Source organism: Melozone crissalis, unplaced genomic scaffold, assembly GCF_028551555.1.
Source record: "Melozone crissalis strain CALT ecotype California unplaced genomic scaffold, PUWL_Pcris_2 ptg000006l_1, whole genome shotgun sequence".
NCBI classification, from domain to species: domain Eukaryota; kingdom Metazoa; phylum Chordata; class Aves; order Passeriformes; family Passerellidae; genus Melozone; species Melozone crissalis.
In genome coordinates this window covers 35,207,865-35,225,718 of record NW_026535784.1, presented here as the reverse complement: position 1 = coordinate 35,225,718, position 17,854 = coordinate 35,207,865, and the positions used below count along the sequence as shown (strand labels likewise).

Sequence of the window (17,854 nt, the reverse complement as noted above, 5' to 3'; positions counted from 1 at the left end):
TATATTTCATCAAGGAATTCAGCGTGACTGGTTGGCTTTACAACTAAATCTAACTAACATTTTGATGTTGTTGCTAGTTGAATGTTGATTATTAGGTCAAGATTTGATTTTAGGGTTTTTTGGAGAGCAGACATTCTGCTCATGTTTGTTTCTGTATCATCAGATAATAATTGATGCAGTGATTGAAAGCAGGTGCCTGCCATGACCTCCTCAGTCGTGGCACTGCTGTGAGGAAGTGGAGTGTGCAGGTGGGACATGCAGTTCATGATCCATCCAGTGGGATGGGGACTCTTCTCTGCTCTGATATTGAGAACCAGATGATAGAAGGAAGATTGGAAATAAAGTGGATAGCACTTGAATGTAAATGGTGATGGTAATAATAGCATTTTCATAGTGAGGGCTACCTAAGAGCAAATGAAGACACTTTGGCTTACATAACTTCAAATTCTAAATATGCTTCATGCAATACCTCTGTATTTCGTTTTGGTAGTTTTCTGTGCTTCTTCTAAATGTAGGTGTCAATTGAAGCAATGTAATTTTCACAAAAAGTACTTTGAAGTATTGGGTTTATGTAACTTGAGATCCATTTTTATCATGAGTATGTTAAAAGCTTGAGAAACTGAACTGAACTGTGCATAGCCTTGTGCTTATGGATTTATTCATATACAGTCTTGCACAGATAAAGAGATTGGTTGCAATGAAGGTGGGGAAGGATAATGTTTTCTTTAATCTCCATGTTTATTTAGATGTTCTGCATTGGCAAATACTGCACATCAGTGATATTAAGCCTATTGTACCTACCATTTGAAAACTTCAGAACAAAGCAAATTTTTTAATATCTTGATTTCTGGAGTTTTGGAATAAAATATTTCAATAATCATCCATTACATTTCTACTTTCATTATATTGTAATTTTTTATTAAAAAAAGGCAGCAAAATCTGTATGGAACTAATTTCCTTGCTTACATACCTTATAAGATTCTAAGAACTTGAGAAACAAGAAAATTTGCTACTTGTATTTTTCCTTCCATTACAACTTGTCTAAATAGAAAATTCTTTTTGATTCAGAGCAAGTGTCAATTACCTAGATTTTATTCTCAACCAGCAGCTTTATTCAAAATATTGCAATTACATGTACATAAAGCTATAACAGCATTATTATTATTTGCAGAAGAATGTGCACCGCAGAGATGACCATACTTTATGGAGCTATCTTTGTGAGACTTAGAAATAGTTTTACTAAAACCTTAAGCTAATGTAATATAGGGAATATCAAAATAAATACAGTTAAGATTACATTGTAGAGGAAACCCTAAATTTTTCTGTCCCTTTTGCAAAATTGTCATAAGTGAAATTGAATTTTCTATGTGAGTGATCTCTGGTTTTTAAGAGGGAAAAAGAACAGGGCTTAACACTGAAAACTCTTTTCTTGGTGCTGTGAGGTTTCCTTCACATTCTGCATCACTTTTGATGAATGCATTTACATTCCAGTGCTGAGAAATAACTTTCCATTTGGGAGCTGGGTTGACGTGAAAACAGGAATGTGGAGGCCCAGGGTGAGGGGACAGGGCTGAATGCTGATAGAGAAACATTCCCTCTTCAGTAGCTGCTGCCTCTCCTGCGAGCTTTGAGAGAGCATCTGTGTGAGCGTGTGTGGGGATGTCTGGGGACCTGGGGAAATGGATGGGTCATATCTGCAGAAAACTGCCTTGTCCTCCAATGTCACAATGATAAGAGAAAGAATAGAACAAGTCACCTCAATACCTGCAAGTTTTTGGCTGTCTCTGTGTGTAAGTGCTTATAAAAATGCATGTGGCTTTAGATGTTTCATTTAATTGAAGTACTTTGTTGTTTTGTTTTATTAGCAAATCTATTCAATTTGAAGGGGAATAAATGCAGGCAGTGGTCCTAAATTATTGTGTTGTTGTTTGCTAGCCATAGGCACATTTAAACTACTGTAGTTTCATAATTGTAAAGAGTTTTTCTAATGAAAAATGAGAATATAAACTTGGCAAACATCAAACCCCTTAATTTTAATTTAAAACTTGTCTTCTGTTAACAAGCATGAAACCTGAAAACTGAAACCTCTGTTCTTTAGCCAGCTACGTATGTTTTCAGTATAACAAGTTGTAAGCTGAGAAATGTGTGTAGTAAGATACACTTTTGGATAGGGGAACTGTCATCTCTGATCAGTGTAAATTCAATTTAAGAATGCATTAAAATGCAAATGAAATTGTAAACTACTTACATGGGTTAAAATACCTGCTTTTAATACATAGCGAGAAAAAACAGGGTTTTTTAATACTAGTGACTTTATTGGGAAATAATGTTTTTGAGTAGTCAAATGGGAAATTAGACTTTTGTCAGTTCTTTAAAGGAAAAGTATAGTTAGGGAGAAATTGCTTGGGGAAAATACCTGGCTGTCCACTATAAAGTGGATTCCTGTAAATAATATTTTTATATATCTTTACATAGTTGTTTGGGTTAGGGCTTTTTGTTTGTTTTGTTCTTTTTTTTGGGGAGGGGGTAGTTGATGTTGTTTTTTTTTTTTTTTTTTAAATTAAAGTAGGTTTATATTCACATCATGCATTCAATATCCCTATGTGAATACAAGTACTGTGATAGAAAAGGACTCCAGAAGTGAAATGATCTCTAGGACAGGTACTGAGGAAAGCATCTGTGAAGCTTAATACTTGGGGAATGTCAAGTCAGAGCTTGTGTTGGTAGTAGGGAAGAAAAGTGTTGGAAAAGCTGCTGCCAAACAAGGTTTTCTGGGGAATTTAGGTGAGGCAGCAATATCCTAACCAGGCAGCCCTTCTGGCTTTCTAAATTACTGTTATAACTTCTGCATCCCATATTGACAGCTACAATTGCAAAGATACCGTTAAACTGCCTCATCTTCCTTTGGTGAAATTCTCTTATGCTCATCACCGATTTAGAGAAAATAGTTGCAAACCTGTGATTCTTTCAGATGTACCATTGCCTTAATAGTTGCAAACAAACTATATTTAGGAGTCAAAATTAATAAGGCTTGATAAGACATTGATTTAAATGGAATGGTATGATACAACCACATGTGAAGTGTATATAATGTAAAATTCTCTACTGCATTTTAAAAACAAAAATGGGGTTTAAGCTTATGCTCTCTGTATGCATAGGCTTATCTCACCCTATGGTAAAGGAAGAAGTAAATTTGTCAAATCCCTGACCTATTGAAACCTGCTAATAAAGGCTCTCTACATTGTACTTTAGCTAGCCAGTACTTTTGATGACTATTTTGTGAGAAATCTCGGTAGTGAAACTCACTTTCTGTGGAAAGTCTGGCATCAGAATTTTGTAAAGAATATTGTTTAGTCAAAGTTATTGGAGTAGAGGTGATATTAAGAAGATAATCAGCCCTTCCATTGAAGCTTTTTTCGTTTGGTACTGTTTCTGTGTGGTACCTAACATCCCACAAGCCAGTTCACATGCCTGTTTGTGGTTCCTTGTATGAAGTTGTTCTGCTGCTGTTTCAGAGAGTGGCTTGGGTTGAAAAGGACCTGAAAGATCCTCTCTAAATCCCCTGCCGTGGGCAGAGATACCTTTCACTGGACCAGGTTGTTCAAGAGCCCCATGCAGCCTGGTCTTGAACAATTTGAGGGATGGAACATCCACAACTTCTCTGGGCAGCTGTTCCAGTGCCTCACATTCTTATAGTAAAGAATTTTATACAAGGTTTTACCTTTTGGACTTTATCAACTCAGTAAACAGACTGTATCATGTATTGGATATTTGCTGCTTCTTATTGCATGCTAATGTTTCAAATAATGTTTTCAATTAAATAGAGTTTTTTTGATGGCCTCCTCTACTGCGTGGCTGGTTGCTGCAGCTAGGTGTTTTGGAGAAGACTGTCACTGAAGTACTTTTTTGTTGGTGTTTTATTTTTGCTCCTGTGGGAAACTCTGGTAAATTAATTCAGATACAACTTACTGGCTTTGATGTCAGTCTTATGAATTGCAACAGCAGGATTAACAGTACCCTAAGATGCCAGTTGTTTCTCAGAGCTGCAGGTCAACAAAAAACCTGTGTTCAAGTGTGGCTCTGTAGGAGAGGGTATGCACTGTTGTGATGGATGTTCTACCACAGTCAGAGATGGACAATTCTGATGTGCCCAGGTGTAGTGGATAGTGCCAAGAAAGTTCCATAATTTTCACTGATTATGTGAATTCCGCACTGGTGATGAATTTTCACCAGAGATTGGAAGTCAGGAGGTTTAGCTGGTGTGGCCATCTGAGAACTGCGGCGCTTGAAAGGTCATTTGACTTTCTTGTGCCTTGATTTACTTTTCTTCTTTCTTACAGCACTTCACAAAGTTTAGAGAGTTTGTTTACAGCCTGAAGTGCCTTGTGATCTTTGGTCAAAGATAATATATACATGTGATGCACTGTCTGCTCTGATAAATTTAGTGCTGTCATAGGCGTCTGAATAGTCCAGGAGTGGCGTAGTTATTTGCTGTGAAAGCCAGTGTGTTATTTGGGGGCAGAAATTGAGAATTTTCTTTATAGTAACTGAATTCATGCCTTCTGTCTTAATATGTTGACTACTTCCGGTGCTCAAAGGTGAAACATAAACAAGTTATTGAAGAATAGAAAAGCACATCCAAAAAGCACAACTTTTTATTTTTACTCTGTTTGCTAAAGCTTGAAACTTTGGCATGTCAGCAGCAATTAGCAACAGACAGAAGTTCAAGCTGATACTTACAGACAGCAATAGAGGAGGAAGAAAGGTGGAGTTGAAAAGTGTACATGCATTTTTTTGTTGAAATGAGTGCTTTCTCTGAGGTGTCCTGGTCCAAGGCTACAAAAATGGGTTGACAAAAATACAGCAATATGTGTTTTCTAAGTGGGAAGAGAATATTTCTGTGTGCTTCCAACTAGAGTATCAAATAAGTTGACTTATTGATCACCATTTTTTGCATTTTCATTTTTCAATCATTGAGTTGATTTACTTTCTCTGTTCTTTACTTCTCCTTTCTGTTTGTAAGGAAAAACTGTGGTATGAATCAGACTATTGGCTGAGAAAAGAAGTTTTGACACTTGTGCAACAGTTTAACGAATCAGTATACTGGCTTCATTTTCTGCTGTCTTTAAGAATAGTTGAAATTGCATAAAATTCAAGAGTCATTATCATAGAGTAAAGAACTCTGTGTTTTGTTGCTGGACTGTAGGATGAAGCATGTGTTTGCCTCCAGGAAAATAAGCATTTTGTTCAGAGACCTCTTTATTGAATATTTCTTTTCAAGAGGCCTAGTATTCTGGAAAATTTTTTCTATTGTAAAAGTCTCATGTACCATTAAATGCGATTATTATTTTGATGAATAAGCACAGCTGGCATTTCTTTTCAATATGTGACTGCCTTCTTTTTGAGCCTATAAATGTGCTGTTGTCAAGAGATTAGCCTTTGGGGTAGCAGTTAAATTGTTCATTTCTACGGACCGCCAGGCGGGACAGGAGCATAGATATGAACTGCCTAGATAGACTGCTCTGAATGATGTGTGAACTGCAGGTTGTGAGTTAGGAAATAAAGCTTAAAACAGTTATCTTTCACAAACTCTGTAGCTTCAGTGTGTTGCCACATGCCAGCATTGGTTAAAATTCGGATGTTGCAGTTTTGTTGAGTTCTGTTTGTTTCTCAAGGTATTGCCCTGGGGGCTTCAGAGAGGAAGGGCTCCCAAGTCTGTTGCACAGTGCCAAGTGGAAGAAAGGGAAAGGCCAAATAGTTATATTGGCTTTCAGCTATTTTAGGGTGGATTGGTTACAGCAAACCTGGAGAGATCCTGAAGTTGCAGGCATTTTAGTGTCTGTCCTGCCCTCCGGTCTGCAATGGGGAAGGTCTGGCATTGACCTGGCATTTGTACCCAGAGGAAGAATCACACATCCCTGACATAAAACTTTAGCTGCATGCCTTTCTTCCACTCTGATGGTGTATGATTGAGAATCTTAAGTGTAGAGGTCCTGGATTTCTCTGAATCATGTACTGGTTCTCTGCTCTCCACCTCTACATCTGCACTTTGAGGATTCTTTGCAGTGAACCCTGTGGGTGCACAGATATATCTAACATGGGCAGAGCACTCCAAAAACCAAACCAAAAAAACCTTTCTGCTTTTTCTCACAGGGAACAAAATATTATGCTTAATTATTCCACTATGATGAGAATGTCTTTGAAAGGCCAGAACAACCTTTTGTCCTCGTCTATTTAATTTGGGAATACATTCATCTTCCTTATTTTATTAATTCATTTAAAGCAGAAAAGAGCTAACTGAAGTTGGTCAGCCTTTTAATTCTTTCTTTGGTGTGCTAGTTAGCTTTTGTTAAAGAAATGCAGATAGCTTAGGTAACTTAATACTGTAATGCCAGAAGATACTCGATCAAACTCTCTAGTGCAGCTCAGAATCAACTGTGCCTCTTCAGTAGATAGCTCTTGATTGACACTTGTTTTGGTGCTAATAAACTTATTTAGCAAATACTCTTAGAGAACTATGTAAGTACAAAATAGACAGCTCTCAGTGTCCTTGGGTCTCAGTTAAATGTCAAAGGACATATGCATGAAATTTGTATTGTGCACAGGTATGTATGCTTTTTCTCTGCTTTACAAGATCTGGCTAAGATGTAAATATGCTTTTAAATTCTGTTATAGCTCTGATTTCTTTTCTAACTGAAATATTTTTGTTTTCCAGTTTTGGCAAGCGTTCTGCTGGCAGCTTCAGACGTGGATGTGAATGCATTGTTTTAGAGCCTTCTGAAATGATTGTGGTAAGAATATTTTCAGTCAGTTGCTTTCAAATTTTACAGACCAGCTTTGGTAACACTTCAGCTTTCAATAAGACTTATGATTTTTTGGGTTCTACATGATCTTTTAATAAATATGAGATGTCATACCTATAATTTATATTGTTCTTACATTTACATTTTCAGATTTCTTGTAAAACTAAAGTTTTCTTGTGGTGGTAGAATAGTTTGTGGGTTTTTTTTGTTTTTTTTTTTTTTTTTTTGAAACAGCTTCATTATTATTATTGGTAAACCTAGATGCTTTAAAGTATTAATTTCAGGTTAGTTTAAGTAATTAATGTTTGAATTACATTTAATTTCAACTGTCTCAGGTTTTTAAGAATAAATTTGAATGTTTTTAAATTTTGTCAACCTTTCTGGGTGCAAGTGAGGCTATTTTGTTAGCAGCATCTGCTGTAGTCCAGTGGCAGAACATTGCCTCTGAGGGTTCACAGGCTTAAAAGTTTTATTTGACATCTCAGGGCACATCATCTGAACAAATGCAGAATTGATGGGCTAGGTTTTTTTTCTCTCTGTCACAGAGATACAGATCAGTTCATCACAGAGGCATGACAATTATCTAAGCCATATAGGTAGCTTAAATATAGACTGTGACACTAACCATTTTTTTTCCTAAAAAGTAGCAGTTTCTGTAAAACTTGTGGAAGCTCAGGAAAATGTGGTATTACTTTAGGATTGTTTATTTCCAGTTTGTGTAGCTTGCAACAGACCATTTAGGAAACAGTTTGTTTGTCCCAGTTCTGTTTTCTGGAAGTATACAATTTCACTGGTTGTAGCTGTGTGAACATCTGTCTGTTTCACATACATTCTCTTTTTAAGTTATAAGGAAGAGTGGTATAAAGATAGGTATTGGGAAAGGAGATGACTGAACAACGGGAAATTTTTTTGACTGATGGATAATGTTAGGTCAGAGGCAAGTGTTTGCCAAAAAATGTAACTGCTACACTTCTGGAAAGATGAAATTGAATGCTTCACTCAGGCTCTCAAATGGATAATTGTACTTTGAATAGAAAGAATCCTATCCCAGAGTTGTTTGGGCACACAAGAGGTGTAGCAGGGTGTGAGTGTGAAGGTGTCAGACGTGAAACAGATCCTGCCTGCAGAGGGGGTAGACACTGCCTGCTCTTCTGGTGAACCAGGGGCTGTGCTCATCCATTTGCGTTAGTGCACTGAAGGCTGTGCTTTGTCACTTGGGCTGACTGATGTGTGACACTTCTGACATGGATAAGCTGCAGATTCATAGGAGTATTTTGTCTAACATTTCCTTGTTGAAAAATGTGCAGGAACCTTGCGAGGTGCCTCATCTCTCATCCTGAGGGATGGAATTGAGTAACAGGAATTAACTGAATCCCCCTATATAGTCAATGCTGGAAGCTGTGATTTTTTTCTTCATTTCCTTGTTAGTCTCAAATAACTCGAGTAAGGTTTCTATTAGTAGGGTAAACACAGAAGAGATGTTGATTTTCAGCCAAATTACTGCAAAAAGATCATTCTGTTCTGGGAAAACCAGAATTATTAGTTCAGATATTTTCATGTCAGCATACTGTTGTGTAGTAAAGTAGTCTTCAAACTCTGTAGACAGTGAAACTGAGCAGACTAATTTTATATTAGGATATACCCAATTGGTATTTTTTATTCTCCCTGTTGTTGTTTTGAAGTGTTTTTTTAATGCACAAATTCAGTCTATTAGAAATCCTTTTATGCCTTCAAAATATTTGAAATAATAAAACCAGTCCTGCCTGAAGAGCAAAGCTTTTGCCATGGATCAGTTAGGGAAGATGCTGAATAGATGTCAATGAGGAAACAGGCAAGTGTTCTCTTGTACCAGTTTTCTTTCTGTAATGTATTGATTTTTCTTCTGCTGTTTTTGAAAAGTGATCATATTCTGTGATCCTTTCCATACTAATGTTGTTCTATTTCTTTTTTAGCAGCTATTTCACACTTAGTGCTGAAAATGCAGCAAACTCAAAGCTGGCTGCTGCTTTTTGAAAATAGGATTTCTTCTGTTTCAAACAAAGAGGGAAACATTTTTCTCTCGTGTGGGATAAGACACACTCTCTTGCATCTGTTGTAGGTTGATTACATGGAAGAAAATGAGGAATATTTCCAGCGCCAAGCATCTCACAGGCAATCTCGAAGGAGGTTTAGGAAAATCAACCAGAAAGGGGAGCGACAAACCATTATTGACACTGTTGACCCTTATCCTGTGGGGAAGCCACCTCTACCTAGAGGCTACCATACGGTAAGCTGTCTCTATTTATGGTTCACAACAAGTCATAGATAGGAAAACTACTGAAAATAACACGGTTAAAATGACTAAACTTGCTGTTATCTTTCAAGTGTGCTTCTGTGGGGAGGTTTCCCTTCAAAATAACTGTGAATGTGGCTCCATCAGTGCGTGAACGTGTGTGCAGCGTGCATCTCAGTTCAGAGTTGAAAGTACGTTTCTTATGACTGTGAATGTCGTGTATTATTTTTTAATGTTCCAGTCATTATGGGAAATTGTTAAGGAAATTCTGCTCTCATTTCCTTTTCTATTAAGCTACAGTAGAATTAGTTCAGTGTACTGTGTTAAAAGGTCAGTTAGTGAAGCACTCATTCACATATGTGATAACAGGTGTTGCCTGAAAAGGACTGTGCTGCATGGCAGTACACCAAATTGGATTAAATCTGTCATTTCTTTTTGGAATCGAGAACTGAAATGTAAAATTGAAATGAACTTCTGATGGTATTCGCCCTTTATACTTGGATTTTAGCGAGCTATGTAGTTGGCCTATCATGGAGGAAATAATTTGGTCATTTTACTTGATTGCTTTTGGTGATGAGGGAGGGAATGTACATATGTTTCCAGACTTTCTCTTGAGATGAAAATAAACTAATAATTAAAACTTTTTCCATGAAATAATTTATATGGCTTTTAAACTGAGAAAAGCTCTATTAGATTAATATGTTTGTTTTGTATTGATTACAACTGTGAGCAAAATACATGAAAAGCTGTTTGTCTTTGGCTCTCATTTATTTGTTTAAGCCCTAAATCTGGTAGAACTATAAAGGCATGGGCATAAATGACTTTGTGCATATTTAATCTCATTGAGTTCCACGGGCTGAATTTTGTACAATGTAAGCCATATACACATAAATTTGCAGGATGAGAGCTTTAGTGATTTTAAAATGCCATCTTTGATACAATGCAGTTGTTAGCTTTTTCAGTTTTTCTTTCCTTACCCTTTATTCCTTGACTTGTTTGCCAGTTCACTGTATATTCAATGTGTGTCTATAAGTGTGTAGATGTTTGATTACATCTGTTAATTATACAGGCTTTTCCTCATGACTCGAATAATTACATTTTATGCCAACAATTTGGTTTTGTTTATACAACAGCTTTTAATGGTTTAATTTTCAGTGCAGTTTTAATTGCCTCTAGATTTAAGGTGATTTGAGCCAGTTGGTTTGAAAATAAAACATTTTACTGGCCTGTATTGGGGAGGGAAAAAAAAAGTGGTATTGTACTTTGTAGGAATTTCAGAAATAATTACATGTTGTTCATATTATTTAGATGTGTGTGTTGTGCTTAGCAAACAGTGGTAGTGTGATTTGTACCTAACTCTAGAAGGGCAATATTTAGATTACACAGTGCCATTTGCATTTGTAGGTCCTTGCCTGTTGTATAAATTTCACTTCAGATGTGCCTGATGAGTTTTTGTAAGCTTAACTGGTACTAAAAAGCAAAAGTCCATCCTGTGCTATTTTGTTGTGCAAGTTCATAATGGTTTTGTTTATGTGCTGGGAAATCCATTGCAAGCGAGATTTCATATTAAAGTGGAAGAGATTGCCAAATAAACTGTAAAATTTACAATAATTACAGTAAAATGTTGCTTTTTCAAGTGTAATATAATACTTATGTCTGAGTTTATTATTTTTATCAAGGCAAATAGAGTCAAATAAGCTCAAATGAATTTTACAATGTATTAACTACATTTTAGTGACTTTTCATGCTGGTCCATTTCCTCCTATTTTTACAGTATTTGGTGATCTTGTAGACATTATTCCCTCATTCATTTCCACTAGCAATGTTACTTCTATTGCTTTAACCATACGTGTTACAAGCTGCATTGTCTTCTAGCCCTTCCTATTTTATGTCCTTTGACCTCATTTTATTGGTCTTAATTTCTTGAAAAATTGAAAAAAGCAGGATTTTTTTGGAAATACATAGGAATTTAAGGCATATTATAGCACATATCTTGTGGACTTGTTGCCCATCCATTCTTTGGTCAGTATCTGTCAGGGTGTCATTTTAGTTTCTAATTTTTAAATTTTTGATTAAAAAAGATGAAAGCATTAAATTAAATTGAAAAAGGATTAATAGGATATAATTTTTTCAAGTTTGCTCTTCCCTGTGCATGTGTACTAGTTTAGATGTTACATATAGAAGACTCAAAGTAACAAAGCTGCTTTCATATTATCCTCAAAATCTTCACAATGTGTAATTTTCCTATAGTTTGTTTTACCCTAAATCCACAGAGTTAGCATGTAGAATTATTGTCTTGGTTGTTGATAAATAATTATTTTTTATTTGCAGTAGGCTCTGAATGCTTTTCTTCAGAAGGTTCAAACAGTGTTTTCTGAAGAAAGTTTTCTGTAGCATAAAAGCAGATATGAAATGCAGATGCATGGTGTGCTTTTCAAGAATTAAAAATTAAATGCAGTGCTCTCAGTTGCAGCATGGCTTTCTGCAGTAGAGCCAACTTATATGGGATGGTGGACCCTCATTAACATGATTTTAACATTATCTTCATAGTGGTGGAATGTACTATGGCATGTCTGATAATGTTCATCTTTTCCTTTCCTCCTATATGGCATTCATTTCATTTTGGCTCACAGGAATGCACTAAACCTCAGGTATTGTAACTTACTGTGTATGGTCCACTAACAATTTACTCGTGGGTTTGCGGTGCGGTGCCATAATACTGACGCGACATTATGACTAAAATTGCCTTGTAGCCTTTGCTTTGATAGTTCAGCAATCTCATTGTGATGTAAAAATACCTGTGTAATGGTGAAATTTACTGACAGCACCATGCCTCTTATGCAGCTTGATTGACCTTCCTTGCTTTGGCATCCTGTGATGTTTAGGAAATTAGAACTATAAACAAATATCAAATATTTAGTGTTTGGCAGGTGCTTTACTCAAGTATCTCCTTCATGGCTCAGAGGACCTAATCTTTGATTTTGACTTAAAAAATTGGCCCCCTGTCACTGTTTAGTACCTGTATGTCAGTAAAATGGGGAAGTGGAGTGTGACAGGATGAGCAGTAAGGAAACTAAAAAGGCTTTGCCATGGTGTTTCTTGCTGGACTTCCATTCTGATGGTTTCTACTGACTCAGTATAAAGAGGCTGGATTTTCTAGGCAAAGTATGTCTGAATGGCCATTATCTGAAACACAGGTTTGCCAAGCTAGGGAGAAGAAGGTGCCCAAATGAGTCAAGTATCTTAGAATGGTACCAAACCAAACAAAATATGTACATTTTTCCTGATATCTGATATCCTCAAATGCTCTCAAAGTGATCTGAAGATCTGAGTGGCATCTTTTAAACTTAAGGGGCATTTGCAGTTGTGCCTGTCAATGCCAAAATAAATTCTGAACATCCATCAGATACAATGTTTGATAAGAAAGTGTATTATTAAACTGTCAAATGTCCCCACTTTAATGCTTAAGAAATCTCTTGTGATAGAGCTGAAAACAAATTGAAGCTTGTGGGATCTCAGTCTCTCAGAACTGGGGTGCAGGGTGAACAAGACCCCCCCTGGGGGGCTCGGGAGTCCTGGAATGCTGCCAGAAATGTCTGGTGGCTGGACTTTGATCCCACATGGGAGATGACATCAGTATGAGGACGGGAGGATTTCACTGGGGTGAATGGTGAAGGGACAAGTTATTTGGAGTGTGAGATACAGGGTTTAAGATCCCTGTACAGGGGGGTCTAGAGAGGCAAGATGGAGAGATTGGGGCGTGCCCTTCTCCTTCTTCTTCTTCCTCTAGGCCTCCATCTTCTGTGGTGGAGTTGGCACTCCAGGATTGGACCTTACTAGGGGAACACTGGTTAATAAGGATAGAGGGTATTGGAGAAAAATGATAAATATTGTATACGTAACTCCGGGTATAAAGATAGGTGACCGCCCCAGGGGCTTTCAGTGTGTGCCCATGGCTGACTGCTGAGCAGAACTCTGTCAGGCCAAGAGAAAATCTTTTAGATAAGCAATTAATAAACACCGAGACCGAGAACAAATCTGAAGCTTCCTCTCGTCCTTTCGAACCCGGGGGCCCAAGGCCATCTTTGGGCTTTTTCCCCAGACCATCTAAACAGCCGAGAAATCCAACAGAAGCTATTTAATTTTTTTTAGGTTAAAAATTCTCCCTTTCTTCAAACATTGCTTTTGTCAATTTTCCTGCTATTTTTTGATCAGGAAATGTGTTTATTTTAAAAGTTCCTTCTGTGTCACATTGTTAAATTCATTTATCTAAAACACTTAGAGAGTTCAGATTTCAGTATATTTCCAGTATCATAGACAAGTGATTTCTGGGCTGAATTGTTCTCTTCCTTCAAAATGTATAGTACACTTCTTTTGGGAACCCAGTTCCTTACCTTCAGATCAGTGCTCCCCAGTTTTTCAGTGGCCTGATTCTGAGTAGCCTATGGTTACTAAAACACTATGTTTAAGGATGATAATATACTTCTCAAATTATGGTAGGAATTTGAAAGAGTCTGTAGTATTTTATAACTTACCCTAATGTTTGAAAGGTCATTTGATGTGAAATCTAATGTTGAGTATTGGTACTCAGGCATATTACTTTTAGAACAAGTGTTGGTGGTTTCTAGGGTAAGGAAATTAGAAACTTCATTGCAAATGGGAATAAAATGAATGTGTTTTACCACACAGGTAAAATTACATCCTTTTTTTTTTACCACCTTTATAGTTTGGTAAATTTGATCAGTTCCTTTTTGCAAAGGAAAAATTAAAGCCGATAAGTTTGAGCTGTTCTCAAATAAATCTAGAAGATGTTTGCTTGTGCTTCTCACGTGTCAGAAACATCTTTAACTAGGTTAGTGGTAATGCCTCCTTACTTAATAGCAGAAATAGGATTTTAACTCCTGAATGTAGATTTTCATTCTGTGCGTATGTATACTTAAGGCTACATAATATTTTCAGTGCAAAGCCTTTGTTTAGAATGATTTGACTGAAACAAGTGTGAACCCATTCTCCTGAGAACCTGCGTGGCTTTACTTCTGCTTTAGACTGTTGTTTGTTGTGTTGGGTCTTTTTAATATACTTTAAAGTGAATAGTCACATGTGGAATGATTTTAATAAAGGATAGACTTTCTTGTAATATCTTACTGCCAGTAAACTTTGTGGCTACTTCAATGCATCTGTGAAGAATAAGTCATGTTCGGTCTGAGTGTTGCTGAGCTGGCTATTCTGTATGTTAATGTATGGAATATTTGGCATAAATTGACACAAGCTCATAAAGGAAAAATCACTTTGTCCAAAATAAGGTGCTGTTCTTTAGTGACATAGAGATTACAAGCAGTGATTTGTAACTCCCTGGTTTGTGATAGTGTGTGTCTCTCTAGACTTGATATGTAAACTGAGATGTGGGTTTTTACTAGTCTTTACTGTAGTCTTTACTTTGCTAAAGGCAAAGTATCAAATCTTACTGGGGTGTATTTAAAGAGATGCAGGTAGGCCTGTAAGAATAATACTGAAGCACCTGTGGATAGGCCTGGACAGAAAGAGGGTGTGAGGTGTTTTACTCTGTGTGCATCTCTCTAGATTTGAATTAGTTAACAGGCTTATGAAATTTGCTGCTAGTGCATTGTCAGCCAGCTGCTGAAATCACTGCAAAAGGGCTCTCTGCCTTTAGTAGCCTTCTTTATCCCATTCAGCTTGAGATTCACGGGGGTGACAATCCCTTTATCCGATGTTGGAAAGAAAAGAGTGGTGGGCACAGAGCCATCGATAACCCCGGCTTCCACCCCAGTTACAGGCAGTAACAATTTCATCCTCACACACTGCTGTGGATGGAGCACTGTCAGATGTGTTCAGGGCAGACAAGTATTCCTTCTGGATTTTATTTGAAGGAGTTGACTGAAAATGTGAATGAGAGGAGGGCTGGAAATTATACCATGTCTAATGTTGCTGAGTCAAATCTGATCTGCAGCCATGACTCCCTGAAAAAATAAGCATGAGAGTTTTTTTTTTTTCAAGCTTTTTTGTTTTTTGTGTGTGTGTGCTATTTTTAGAAAAGGATAAGAGCCTACTCATTTAGTGGCAAAAACTGTAGAAAACTTTCTTCCTGCTCCTATCTTCTTTTAAAACTAAGAGTGTAAAGCATTGGCAAAGTAGCCTTTTTTTCTGGAAAGGTTTGGATTCCCATTGTCTGCCAAGAATCTAAAATACCTGGATTGAAAATTTATGTTCAGATTGTTTTATGAAAGTAATTTGCCTTTACCTTTCTTTTGTCTTTAAAATGATATTATAAAACTGTTGTATTTCATATTGCTACATTTAGGAAAGATTTAAAAAAAAATTTTTTTCCTGCCTGAATTAGATGCAAAACCCTGGTTTTCCTTTATTCAGTGTGTGGCTACTGAAGCAATATGGAAGTTTATAAGATGACAAGCAGTGTTTTCTGGTTGTTAACATAGATGACAATTTCAAGGAGTTGATTCAATTTTTTGCACTTTGTTGGAGAAGTCCAGTATAACTTGGGATGAGGTTTAATCTTCAAAACCATCAATATACCATTGCTTCTCTGCATGTTTTCTTATATTGTAAAATACATGTTGCAGCATGTCTTCCCATGGACCACACATATGATCATGAAGTAGCTCACATGTGCTTGCTTTTCAACAGTGTGGACTTTGCAGTAGCTTGATAAACTGTGTTCATGTTAGTGCATTGTATTTTCTGTAGTCAAATTATTCCAGTGTCACAGCATACTTAGTTGTCTTGTGGAATTTCACTTGTTCTAAATTAGTTTGAGTCAGTAGAAGTGGTTGCCAGATACCCAGTCTACAAGAAATCTGTTTAAAGGAACACTGTCAATCTTTCAAGCCTGTAAATAGCTGCAGCTTTTAATGCTTCTGATGATTTTTAGAAATATGTAGAACTTCCATTCTAATACAAGATCACTTACTAAAACAAAATACAAACAGCAGATTTGGTCATGAGTATGCACATTAGCAATAAGAAAAGCTGGCTTTTAGGGAGAAAGAACCATGTCTAAGAAAATTAATTGATGGGACAGTGGGCAAGAAAGTGTGATAGACACATTGAAAGCTTGACTTTGTGAAAAGGTGCAAAGGATGTGGAGAGGTTGGAGGAAAAAAGAATTTTTTTAAGCATCTTTGACCTTAGAAGTGTTGCAAGTATATTTACAAAGGAAAACAGTGCCCAGAGAAACAAGTGGGGACAGATAGACTCTGTTGTCAGAAATGTTTGGAGTGCAGGATGTTCAAAGGTTTTGGCTTTAGAGGCTTGTATGAGTTATGGTACCTGGACTTATTTAAATGGATTAGATTTTGGAACTTGCTGGTAGCTGATTTTCTCCAAACAGAAGAAAAATGTGAAGAGGAAGGAAACTGAGAAGGTTCTCCTCTGTGGCTTAGGCAAAATGAAAGCAAGAAGATTGCCTTTATTTTTAAATAGAAGTTGAACTGAACTCACTCTGTTCCTGGTTATGACACAAATTAACTTAAGTAATGTCAGCAGAAAAGCATAATTGGGTACACACCTAAATTTACAGAGTATTGCTCATGAGAAGTAGCGTGCTCTGCAGTTTTAAACATGTTAGCATAGATAATGCATGCTTGTTTGCCCATACAAACTTGTCTCTATTAATAACAAAATGGTATAAAATAATTCATTTAACATTTCTAGTGTTCATGTTGAAAGTAAAATACACTGTATTGATTGTTCCATTAATAAAAGGGCTAGTTCTGAATGCTGCCAAGTGCAAGTGTCCTTTTACCAGGAAGGATATTTGCTAAGTTGCTTTTCTTCATCTACAAAATCCAGTGTGTAATTTCAAGAGCAACTGCTTTTATTATTCCATGATGGTGATGGTCTGCTCATGATTGCAGTTGAGCTTGGTATGCACATCATAATGGGAAGTAAAACAAAATACTAAATAGATAGACATAGTCTGTATGTTTGAACACATCTAGTAGCATTAATTCCTGAACAGTGTGACTGTGTTATACATGTTAGGTGCATTTTGAAGTGCATATCCCACAAAAATGGTGGGATAGTTTTACCTGAAATGTGAAATGCTTGAGATGATTTGGCCAGCTCATGGTAACCATGTTTTTTATGGAAGTTGGATGTTTCTTCATGGGAGCATCCACTGGTAATGTTATAATGGCAATAAGTAACTCCCATCCCCGTGTTCTGGCAAAACACCACCTTTTTAGCCTCACAGCTTCCTTTCTTCTTCACCACTGTTGTAAGGGATTGTTACTGTTTCAAGTTATGTGTTAAGTTTTGTATTATTATTAATAAAGGAGCAATGCTATCGTTTTATTTTGTGTAGTACCCAAAGCAAAGCAAAATTGTTAGTTCATCATCCTTTTAGTAATTACTACTGGCAAGCTAATGCAAAATTAATGACATGCAGTGTTATTTACTCAACTTGCAGCTTCTGTCAGAGGTTGTCTATTTTTATAAATTACATCATCCTTACTGCAGAACTCTCATATCCATTGGGATTTACTATTCTTCCATTCCCTTTGGAAGGGCTCACATTGATGTCATAACTGGATTTGTAATTGTGATTACAAGTGGAAACTGAGAGAAACATTGAAGCCATGCAGTATTTTCTGCAACCGAAGTGTCAGTAATATTTCTGAGGGGTTTTTTTTGACATATAATGCACTGGGTCCTGTCTACAGCTTGCAGAGTTGACAATGACCACGCATATGTAAAACTTTGGTTAATGACAGCCTAGATTTTCTAGAGTAGCACAGTTTTA

At 36.7% G+C, this 17,854-nt stretch overlaps 1 protein-coding gene across 7 annotated transcripts in view; it reads left to right on the top strand.

The window, feature by feature from the left end:
• RAPGEF2 (Rap guanine nucleotide exchange factor 2) overlaps positions 1–17,854 on the top strand; it is a 185,085-nt gene that overhangs the window by 87,931 nt on the left and 79,300 nt on the right. For 5 of the 7 annotated variants that reach the window (XM_054296001.1, XM_054295999.1, XM_054295997.1 and 2 more), the window contains exons 5-7: positions 6,716–6,791; positions 8,902–9,069; positions 11,709–11,726. In XM_054296001.1, coding sequence (XP_054151976.1) covers positions 6,716–6,791; positions 8,902–9,069; positions 11,709–11,726 — 262 coding nt within the window. The remainder of the gene's footprint in view (positions 1–6,715; positions 6,792–8,901; positions 9,070–11,708; positions 11,727–17,854) is intronic. The other 2 variants (XM_054296002.1, XM_054295998.1) reach the window with 1 other exon arrangement.